Raw genomic sequence first — 11,187 nt, forward strand, 5'->3', positions numbered from 1 at the left:
TATTTAGGCGAGTGAGGTAAATTGACATTAACGTTAGTTAACTTAAGTCTTAATTGACATACATAGCTATTTTAACCCAAACCATGATCTTTTCCTAACCTTAACCAAGTAGTTTTGTTGCCTAAACCCAACCAAGTACTTTCTGTGCGTGAAACTGCAACGTTTCACGACTTTAATTATGCGCGTTTCAACATGGCAATGTATCGAAACGTTACGTTTTATCTTGAAAGTGTAACCGGATATTGCATATTTATTGTTGCTAAGCGTTGCTAACTTGACTGTGGATCCCTAAACGTCAATAATTGATGCAAAAGGGCTACCCAAGTCTTTAAAAAGCGACAACAAAGGGCCTTGACCATGCGTCAGACATTTGACGAGTAGGGAGTGAGACTGTGTTACTTTTTGCCCTCCATAGGAGTGTTTTCATTGGAGTGTGTGTCACGTGAAAACTATGAATAGGATGAAAGCCAGCTCTGTCTCGGTTCCAAAACAAGTGGATGTCTCTCTGTAACCCCATCCTTTTTATACATAACTTTGTTTTTGATTTTTATCCTTACAGAAGTTTTCCTGTTGGAGCAGGTAATTTTTTTGTGTTAGCAGAGTAAAATTTTGTTTGCTGCGGTAATGTCGCTGCGTATAGAGTTCAGAATCAGTAAGCAAAAGGCTATAGAGCAAAGAGCACGCATAAATATCACATGCATGTTTTTCGTGGAAAATCTGACTTGATTTTTTTCATATAGGAAACAGTATGTTACAGGTATCCGAGAAAGCGGGCAAATGGTTCATTATTATGTGAGGTTACAACCAGTTCACAAAAAGGCAATAAAGTGATTAATTTCATTACAAAACTACATACTGCCTCTTTAACATGAAATATGAATTCTACTTGTCTGTATTGCAGAATCTGAAGCCATGAATCGCACAGCAGCCAAAAACTCAAGTTTAACAGAGCAGGAAGTTATTTATTCTCCTATCAAAAAGGTAAGGGGGCTTTCACACCTCAAGTCCGCACCAAGGTCCGGACCAAATGATCTTTTTCGTTTTAAAACCTTTTTTTAAGCATAGTAGTGTGGATGTAGCCTAAGAGTGATGGTAGCGCTGGCCTTCAGCAGCAAGTGATCCTGAACCCTCCATACTACAGCTGCATGGCATGTATGCTTCATCTACTTAATGAACTCAAGAGGTGTCCATCAAAAATCAGTCAAAAAGACGGGATAAGTGTTAGTGTCCGTTTGTAAGTGGTGGTCATGACTGTGTAAAGTGAATCTGAAAATCCCTCCTCTATGGATGGATGATGAGATAATGGTTTGATGGACACAAATACATTGAAGTTCCCTCCTGTCATGCAGATTAATGCAAGGTGTCATGAAGCCCTTTCTGTTGGGAAGTCTTCAGAGTAACTCGGAAGGAAACCATTTCAGTTTTTTTCTGAACGACTAGAAACTCAACTCTTTAAATCTCTACTGGGAAATGTTCAGGGCTCAACAAAACAGTCAGTTTCTTTTTCAGTTAATGTGCTGATTAATCAATTAATCATTTTATTAAAAAAATGATTCATTTATTATTAATTTCTTCAACAAAATGGCAGAATATTGTGAAAAATGCACATCCTAATTTCGAAATTGTTGTCATTAATTTGCTTGTTGTTTTGACCGTTTTTCATTGCTGTATGTTGTCACTGTCATGTTGTCACATAAAAACAGCTGCTGTGTTTAAAAGTCATCAGTATTTTCCTTGATCAAAACTGATTAGTATTCAGTTTAATATCATAAGACAAAGAAAGCCACAAATTTTCACACTTCAGAACTGGAACATTTGTTATTTTTGCTTGAAAAATTACCTAAATAATTAATTGATTACCAAAACAGTTACAGTGTTTACAGTGAAACTGTAGCTTAGCCACGTCCTGATCCTTTGGGTAATCAGGCCTGACTTGCATTTAGTCGTCCATCTACCACATGCCAAGATCATATCAATTCTTGACTGTTATATTTGAAAATTAAAATCATTTTTTTTTATAATTTTATAGGATATAATAGGATTTCAGCATGAACAGCTTTCTGGGATTTACTTTAGGTTGTACATGAATTCATAGATTTCCTTGCATTCTTAATGCACAAATATGTGGTGAAATAGTCTCGCAAATGATTCACGTAGCTTTTCTCTTGGCTTTGAACTACATTGCATGGCCTTCTTCAGTGAATGGAACTTATTCAGGTGTCATTACTTCAGATGAAACCTAAGCAAGTTCTATTTTTTTGAAAGCTCATGGAAAAGCAGAAAGTGACCCTTGAGTTTAGAATATTTTACCAGAGATATAATCTTTGTGTTCCCCGCAACCCTGTTCGCAGGATAAGCGGTTGACGATGGATGGATGGGTAATCTTTGTGTTTTCTGTCTTACAGTCTACAAAGAGCAGCGACACCTGACCGAGGAAGAGAAGAGAGACTCTGTTGTTTCATTGTGCAGCTTTCTGTTGAACTTATTTGTGTGTTTTTGAAGTCAGTCATTTCATTTCACTAAATTACGTATAATTAAAAAACTTAAATTAATGAAAAGCCAACATATCATTGCACTTGAACTGAAAAACAATACAAAAAAAAAACTATTTGCACACATAGGGGATGTTTAGTCTTTAGTTTTATCTCACAGCATCAGTGTCTATTTTATCAGTTAAACCACATTGCTGTACCTCCTCTGTCAGTTCACACGTCTGAAGATGCCGTTTCTAAGAAGCTTTCAAAAACACTCATTGCGGTCAACCAACATTTTTATATTAGTTTAACCTGTAGCAACCGAAATTAGTTTAAAAGTCACACCGATGCATGCCATTGCTTTAATAAAGTCATGGGTCCTTGAATGAAAAAGAACAATAACAAAGTTAAACAAAAATGTGAAATGGCCTGCACAACACACACACACACACACACACACACACACACACACACACACACACACACACACACAGAAGTTATTTGCCCATTTTATTCTTGTGAAAAGTTGGGTTTGTGCAAATATTCTCATTACCAAAATGTGAGTTAGTTAGGCAGAAGAATTAAGTGCTACAAGTAATGAATTATTTGATTTAGTTATTACTACCTGTCACATTCAGAAACAGTTTCAGACATAAATAATAAAAAAAACAATAACATGATTGCAGTCTCTCTCTCTCTCTCTCTCTCTCTCTCTCTCTCTCTGCCCAACGCAGTAAAGTGCCATCATAAAGACTTAACAGAGAAATTTTATTGCTCAGTTTCAGTGAAGAGATATACAGACACATTTTATTAATCAGAATTATTATGCAGGCTTTTTTACAGCAGCAGGGAAAATCTGCACAATTTGATGTATTTTGTTTGCAAATGTTTTATATGCAATAAATTTAAGTCAGAACAACAGAGCTGGATTAGAACTGGCTGCAGAATATCAGCAGCTAATATGTCATAAATGCACAGTGTCAGTCATTAACTTCAGAGGTTTATATTATATACTTCAGTTTATATTTGAGGTCATAGGACAACGTTTTCTGAGACGAGGTGACATGATGCAGGTATGTCCGCTTTTCTGAAATAATTTCAGTTTAAATTAAAATTAAATTACTATTAACTATGTTAACTATGTTTTTCAGCAATAATCTCATCCAGTTTTTTTCTTAAAATTTTTATTGCATGAACGTAATTTTATTGCACCACAGACGTTGTTTTATGTTGAAACATAAATGAAACAAACTGTTATATGGAAAATACTTTGTAAACTTCAAGGTTGATTATTAAGCTACAACAGTCTGTTTCTGGAAAGAGTCAGAAATATGATAGAAGCTTGAACGTCTTGGAAGGAACTAATGCTAATGTGCTAAAGTGTTAGCATGTGTTCATATATTTATAAAAAAATACAAACAAATAAATATGGTGTCTTAAAAACAAGTAAATGTGGAAGAATAATATCCTTTTTTATCAGTTTTTGTGATTGGCCACAGAACAGAATCTGTATTTGTAAATCTAAACGGGCTGAAACATTTTACAACAGGTTTTGTTTGAATTTTTAGATTTAAACTCCAACATGATTCATCTGATCATGACTCATCTCAGTGTCTTCAGTGCTGTGGTTCTCTCACTTCTGCTAACACACTCTTGTGGAGGTAAAGTCTTAGACAGTAAACGGTCATGTTTCACAATAATGTGGATGCAATGATTAATCCATCTGCAGCGTAGCGGACAGTAGAAATGCAGAGCCCCTTTTTGTTAATGTGGGATGTTTCTGTACAAGTTACTGTAGAGGAGATCTGTTTCCTCCTCAGGTCAGAGTCAGCTGATTGGTCCACATCAGCCAATAGTGGCAGTACTTGGTAATGACATCATGTTGCCAAGCCACCTGGAACCTGCAGAGGATGCTGTTGCCATTGCGTTCGAATGGACGAGACCTAACCTGAACCCCAGATTTGTCCATGTGTGGCGATCGGGTCAGAACCTGGAGGGGCTCCAGAATAAGCTCTATGAGGGAAGAACATCAGTGTTCATCGACAGACTGAGTCACGGAGACATGTCACTAAAACTCTCCAAAGTGACATTATCTGACGAAGGAACGTACAGATGCTTCATCCCGGATTGGGAGAAAGAATCTTTTGTTGTGCTTGTTGTAGGTAAGTTAACACCTGTTTTATATATATATATATATATATATATATATATATATATATATATAAATGCAGAATTCTGATTTTAACTTAATTTAATTTACTTAATTTAACTCTGCTATGTAAATGTGCAACAATTATACATTATATTAGAGAAAGCACTGTGTTATTACAATGTGTACATTTAGAGAAAAAAGTATCTCAATTAAAGGTAATGTTTTCAGTATTATTTTTTGTATTTGTATTTAGCCAAAAATCTGAATATCCATCCAGTGTGTTGTTCGCTCCGCTCTTGAGCTACAGAGTGATGCATCTTACTTGTACAAAATGTTTGTTGGGAGTTGCACATGCGCATTTCCCAGGTAAGGACTACTAGCCAATCAGAAGCAGAAAAGGGCGGGTCATAAGAAACAAGGTAGTGTGATCCAAATCGAAGCCACTTCAGACTGAGACCGTAACCTAGCAGATGGTATAAGTTACTCACAAGTCCACAACCACATAACATCATTGTTCCACATCTTAACATAAACCACTACAAAAATCACCATATTTCAGATTAAATTGGCCAAACAATTTGAACGTTTGCTCAGTAGCTTTCACATCAGGTGTAACATTAGCATTATAGTATACATTTATACGTTTACAACAACTCCGCACTTGAACAGTCTGTGAAGTTGCATTGGCGTGTTTATTTGAAATATAATTCACAACCAATAAAGCATACTTACAGGTTGTGATTGTGAATTTCCAGGCCCAAACAGAGTCGGAGTTGCATGGTCTTTTAGGACTAAACGTTGAACTGTTGCCGGTGTTCTGACGATCTATGCTGCCTTGCCGAAAAATGCTTCCATAGCGCAAATCGATAGACTCGACTCTACTTGGTCCTGCTCCGTTTTCCATTGCAGAGATAGTACGTAGCTTGTCGTCATAGCGACAAGCACACAACTGCTGCGACATAATGTTCAATGCGACACACACACCAGCGATCCACACAGCTTTCTCTTTTTTAAGTTAAAACGTTTCAACATTCCTCTGTGAGCGGGCGGCTCCTCCCGCGGGTTGGTACAGGCTTCCCCCGCGGCCACTGAGCTCCTGAACTCCGAAACTATTCAAGCACATTTTTGTTTTTTCCATCACATCTCATAAAAGTGTCAATATTCGAAATCTACACAGCTGATTACACTTCTCAGAAGTGGATTTAGTGATGAATTTCCATATGAAAACTGTAAAATATAAAACTTTCTGTTGCTGGCCTCTGTCTGGTGCAGCAATGATGATGCAGTGAATAGTGAATATTCTCTCTGACCAATCAGCAGTCTGTCGTGTTTTCACGTTACATTTTAGTATCACTCAGCTCGCTTGGAACCTCGATGGAGGTGAGGTGATATGAAAAAAAATACCTGGAAGCAGGTACAGGTACAACATTTCTACAATGGAAAACCAAACAAAGGCGAGTCGAGCCAAAGGGCCTCCGCTCAGACTAGCTTGGTTTGAGGGCGTGTCTGACCCCGCTAGCCGCTTGGCAAGCTTTATGATGCGTTTTCATTGTGACGTCACAAGTAAAGGAATTAAAGGACTGGACAACAAACGAGCTGTTTTCAAGCGGTTCAGAGCAGAGCTTTCTGTGGGAGATGGGAACTCCCTTTAGGCTTGACTTTGGGCTTTTTCACTTTGCAAACCTGTTACATGCACAAAAAAGAGATATAACTCAATAAAGGAGAGGGAAAAAGCCAAAAAGCATAATACCAACTCTTTAAAAATGATATATTTTACACCTTCAAACTAACATTTTGTGGACAGGATGAGCTACATCCTATATTTGGATAAAAGGAAATGTATTAAATTTGTATATTTTATGTCCTGTAAATAGTATGATTGATGAAGACTTTCTTTTAAATATTGAAACTCTAACAAGCAATGTTTTGCTTAATATATATCTTCATAACAAAAAGATGATAAAACACAAAATGCACAACACATTTTCATCCAATGATATTCAGTAACTTTAAACTTGTGGAATGAGGGATTTGAGGATAATGGCTCTGCAGTACAGCAGTAACATATTGACTATTTTCCTTCATCAGGTGCTGTTTCCTCAACTGTTGTCACCATAGAGGAGAATAACAGCACGGAAAGCAGCAGTGTGGTGTTACAGTGTGAGTCTGAAGGCTGGTATCCAGAGCCTGAGGTGTTTTGGCTGGACGGTGAGGGAAACCTCCTCTCTGCTGGACCTACAGAGACAGTCAGAGGTCCTGATGACCTCTATACTGTCAGCAGCAGAGTGACTGTGGAGAAGAGACACAGCAACAACTTCACCTGTAGAGTCCAACAGAAGGACATCAACCAGACCAGAGACACTCACATCCAGGTTCCAGGTTAGAAATGATTAATGATGTGAACCATTTTTTAGTTTCAAATAGCTGAGGTCTATAAACGGTTGTTATTTTGTGTTTTATAATTTCAGATAATTTCTTTGAGGTCCAGTCCAGATTGTCCCCCATCACAATTGGATTGGCTGTTAGTTTGGCTGCTTGCATCATGATCTTTTTGTTACTTATCTTTTCTGTGTGGAAATGGAGACAAAACAAAATCAGTAAGTCAGTCATCTGATAATGCAACCCTTAGGCTGTGTTCAGGCTGCAGGCCAAAGTGATCCAATTCAGATTATTTTAAACATAGTGAACAGCCCAAGTCACATGGAATATGATCATCTTTACACATTCAGATCCTGGACACTTTCATATGTGGTCCAAATCAGATACAGGTTTGATTTCTTGAAATGCTCATCCTCACTCTGGACAGTCAGAATGAAGGGTCATCAAAATTATGTGCTAGCAGGAGCCACAGTGAACACAAACATGGAGGATGGCAGCAGCGGAGATAGTTAGTTAACTTGCTTTCTATTCGTCCTTGTTATCATTTGTTCATGAGTTCATTTTTTGACACCTGAAATCAACGTAAAATTAAAACCTCCACACTAACCATCAGATCTGGGCAATAAATAGGAATTGAGCATTAAGGCCTTCAGTGTAAATATAGTTATAGATAGTTTACTAAAACTGAAACAGTGAAGAATCAGAACAAGGTGGAAGAAGAAAATCACACTGAATGTTTCAGTGAAGAAACAGGACTTTTATGTCAAACAGAGGAGGAGACAAACAGAGAGAAGTTCAGGGCAGAAGGAGAAACCAACAATATTCTCCCACAGAGACAAGAGGACACTGAGAAACAATCTATAGATGCAGGAACATTGTCTCAGTTTGTGATGGAGGACAGAAGACAACGACATGATGTCCAGACAAGAGGAGAGTCAACGAATGATTTGGACAACAGAGACGAAGAGACCAAGTCAGTAAGTGGAGAGACACAGACTCCAGGTCCAGCAGAGAGAGAGACACAGCAAGAACACCCAGAGACAATAATTAGAGAGGAAACAAAGTCTGTAAATACTGAAGCAGGAGGTCAGGGTCTGATGGATGGAGGAGGACAACAGCAGCAGGTCAGGGCAGGAGGAGGGACAACAAATGGTGCCGAAAAGAAATATGAGGAAATAACATATAACAAACCAGAGGTTCAGGATCTAACTGAGAGAGAAAGACAAAAAGGTGATCTCCCAGCTGGAGTGACAGAGAATGCAGCGGATGGAAACACAGATCAGCTGCCAGAAGCAGAAGAACAGAGTGATTTGAAGAAGAAGGATGAAGACAAGGAAACAAAGACTACAAATAATGAAACTGCAGCTCATGCTCCAGCTGAAGGAGAAAGACAACAAGTTGAACTCCAGACAGGAGGAGAGAGAAAACCTGAGGAGGAAGCAGAGATAGATCCTGACAAGGAAGATGAAAATAAAATAAAATCTACAAATAACAAAAGCAGAAATGCAGAGAAGCTCGGGACAGAAGGAAAACCCAATAACAAAAGAGAACATCAGGTAGAAGTGAATAAAGAGAGAGAGCAACAGCAGCACATATGCAGTGTGTGCTGAGAGATTCAGAGAAGAAGCTTAGATGAACTGATGGTTATGAAGCTCACTTTTACTGTCCATACTCTTGATGGATTTAGCAGTGTCTAAAATATAACAATAAGTGATTACTCTCTCTCGGTTTAGGTACACCTGGCTGACACTATTGCAGTCCTGCTGTAAAGCCTGCTTCAGGTTATGATGATCATTTTTGGTTGAAACATTTCAACAGGTGTTGATTCAACTGTGTGATCATTTTGGATGGTGTCATTTGTTCTGCTGTTGAAATGTATTTAAATTATTTTGACAGGTGTTTCTTTTATTCTGTCCACCTTGTTTATAGCAAACAAGGCAGGCTAAACAACAGAAACAACTCTGTGTAATGAAATAATATTATAACCCTGTGACCATTATGTCGAGTATGTACATAAATGTATATGTGTAAATATGTCCTTCTACACAGGTTTTAAACCCAGTCCTGTAATAATTCTTTATTGATCAATTCACCTTTGTCATGGTTGGTCAGTGCATACATGTGTATGTTATTCTATGCTCCGGCAATGATAAACTTGTAAAGGCCTTCATCAGATTTCAGAACATTGTGGATGGTCTTTTATTTCTCCCTGTTCTCAGCACTGCACATCTTTGTCCTCCACTGTCAAATCAGCGTCACATACTAACTGTAAACAGACGTGTTCATTGCACAACAATTAACTGTCAGGGTCTGAACTGATGAAGCCTCTTAGATTAGAGGCAAAATTTCTTGGAGTATCTTAAACCAAGTCCGTGATTTTCAAACAAGCAAGTACTGTACTTAAGTAACATTTTGAGGTACTTTACTTTCTATTTTATGCTTCACTACATTTTGGAAGCCAATATTTGTTTGACAATATTAGTTACTTTGCAGATTCAGATTATAAAGAGAAAATACAATTCAACTCAAAATAAATCATGATACATTTTTATAGATTAAGCAACATATGATTAAATAAAGTGATTCAGCTTTATTACTCAGCTACATTAGAGATGCATACTCATTAATACATCACTAATTTAATCATAAACAAAATAATACATTTACATATTATTCTGAAAAGGGCCATTCGGCATCTATCTATCTATCTATCTATCTATCTATCTATCTATCTATCTATCTATCTATCTATCTATCTATCTATCTATTATTATTATTCATTATTATTGTTGTTATTCATAAATGCAAAATGAGACAGAGATATTTAGGTTTATTTCATAAATGTGGATTTACTGACTGATTAAGAGGAATGACTCATCATACTAATAAAAAATATAAAACACAGATTATAAAAAACTTATGAAATGAATATGATGCTGAGAAGCTACAAAAAAAAGAAGACATTTCTTTTTGTCAGTGCAGTTGGAGCATATTTCTCTCCACAACAAGAACATTTATATACATATTTTAACAGTGTACTGAGACAGTGAAACATTATAAAAGAACAGGACAGATTTGTGAAAACAGTGAAAAATGCAATTAAATGTCTTTATAGATAGATATCTATTAGTCCTTTCCGAAATTCATTCGTGCCATACAGCAATTGTCAGAACAACAAACAGCTCACAACCACAATCATCTTTGGTATCACAGTTTATTCAGCATTGTAATACTGACAGGCACAAATAAGTTGGTTTGGGGGAACGGCACCCTCCCTGATGGTTATAGCTTGTACACGCTGAATAGGGGATGGATGCAACGTTAAAAATCTACTACTACTAATAACAATATTATTTTTTAGGACTCAGTTCTTCCTCAGGTTTGTTTTCTTTCTTGCTGCCTGAAGTTCATCTTATTGTCTTTCTCCTGCAGCTGGACCCTGAGCTGCTGTTTCACTATTTATAGTTTTTATTTCCTCGTCTTCATCTTACTTGTCCAGATCACTCTGTTCTTCTGGGAGCTGATCTCTTTGTCCATCCACTGCAGACCTATGAGCTGTGTTTTCTTATAGAGGTGTTGTGTTAAACTCCCTATTTCTCCTGCCTCTATTCATTTGCTGGTGTCCATCTCCCTCTGCTGGACAGGGAGTGTCTTCAAACTCTCCCGTCTGTCCTGCTGTCTGTTTTAGTTTATTCCCTGTCCCTTCTGCAGGGATGTCATTTTTTTGTCTTTCTCCCTCAGTTGGACCTCGATATTCTGGTTTGTTCTCTTGTTGTCCTCCTCCCTCTGCTGGACAAGAAGGTCCTGTTTTCTCTCTGTCTTCTGTATTCTCCACATCCCTCTTTACTTCTCATTTAGGGACTGAGTTGTTGTGTCTTCTTGTGTGGATGCCCCATCCTCCTCTCTGTCTCTGCTGTCAGGACTCTCCTCTTTCTCTTCTACAGTTTGCTGCTCTGTGTGTGTTTCTGTCGTTGGTGGACCTGGAGGTTTTGTTTCCTCAGGTTTTCTCTCTCCTCCTGTCTGGAGTTCAACTTGTTGACTTTCTCCTTCAGCTGGAGCCTGAGCTGCAGTTTCATTACTTGTAGTCTTTGTTTCCTTGTCTTCATCCTTCTTGTCCAAATCACTCTGTTCGTCTGCTCCTGCCAGCTGATCTGTGTTTCCATCCACTGCAGACTGATGTGT

General features: G+C 37.7%; 2 protein-coding genes across 5 annotated transcripts in view; one reads left to right on the forward strand and one right to left on the reverse strand.

The window, feature by feature from the left end:
* LOC123980350 (low affinity immunoglobulin gamma Fc region receptor II-b-like) overlaps positions 1 to 2,506 on the forward strand; it is a 12,843-nt gene extending 10,337 nt beyond the window's left edge. For all 4 annotated transcript variants that reach the window (XM_046064694.1, XM_046064695.1, XM_046064696.1 and 1 more), the window contains exon 11: positions 2,406 to 2,506. In XM_046064694.1, coding sequence (XP_045920650.1) covers positions 2,406 to 2,429 — 24 coding nt within the window. In that variant the 3' untranslated portion in view covers positions 2,430 to 2,506. The remainder of the gene's footprint in view (positions 1 to 2,405) is intronic.
* The window catches only part of LOC123979912 (butyrophilin-like protein 10), a 102,441-nt gene that overhangs the window by 84,262 nt on the left and 6,992 nt on the right, over positions 1 to 11,187 (reverse strand). The window lies entirely within an intron of this gene.

Source organism: Micropterus dolomieu, linkage group LG12 (genome assembly GCF_021292245.1).
Source record: "Micropterus dolomieu isolate WLL.071019.BEF.003 ecotype Adirondacks linkage group LG12, ASM2129224v1, whole genome shotgun sequence".
NCBI classification, from domain to species: domain Eukaryota; kingdom Metazoa; phylum Chordata; class Actinopteri; order Centrarchiformes; family Centrarchidae; genus Micropterus; species Micropterus dolomieu.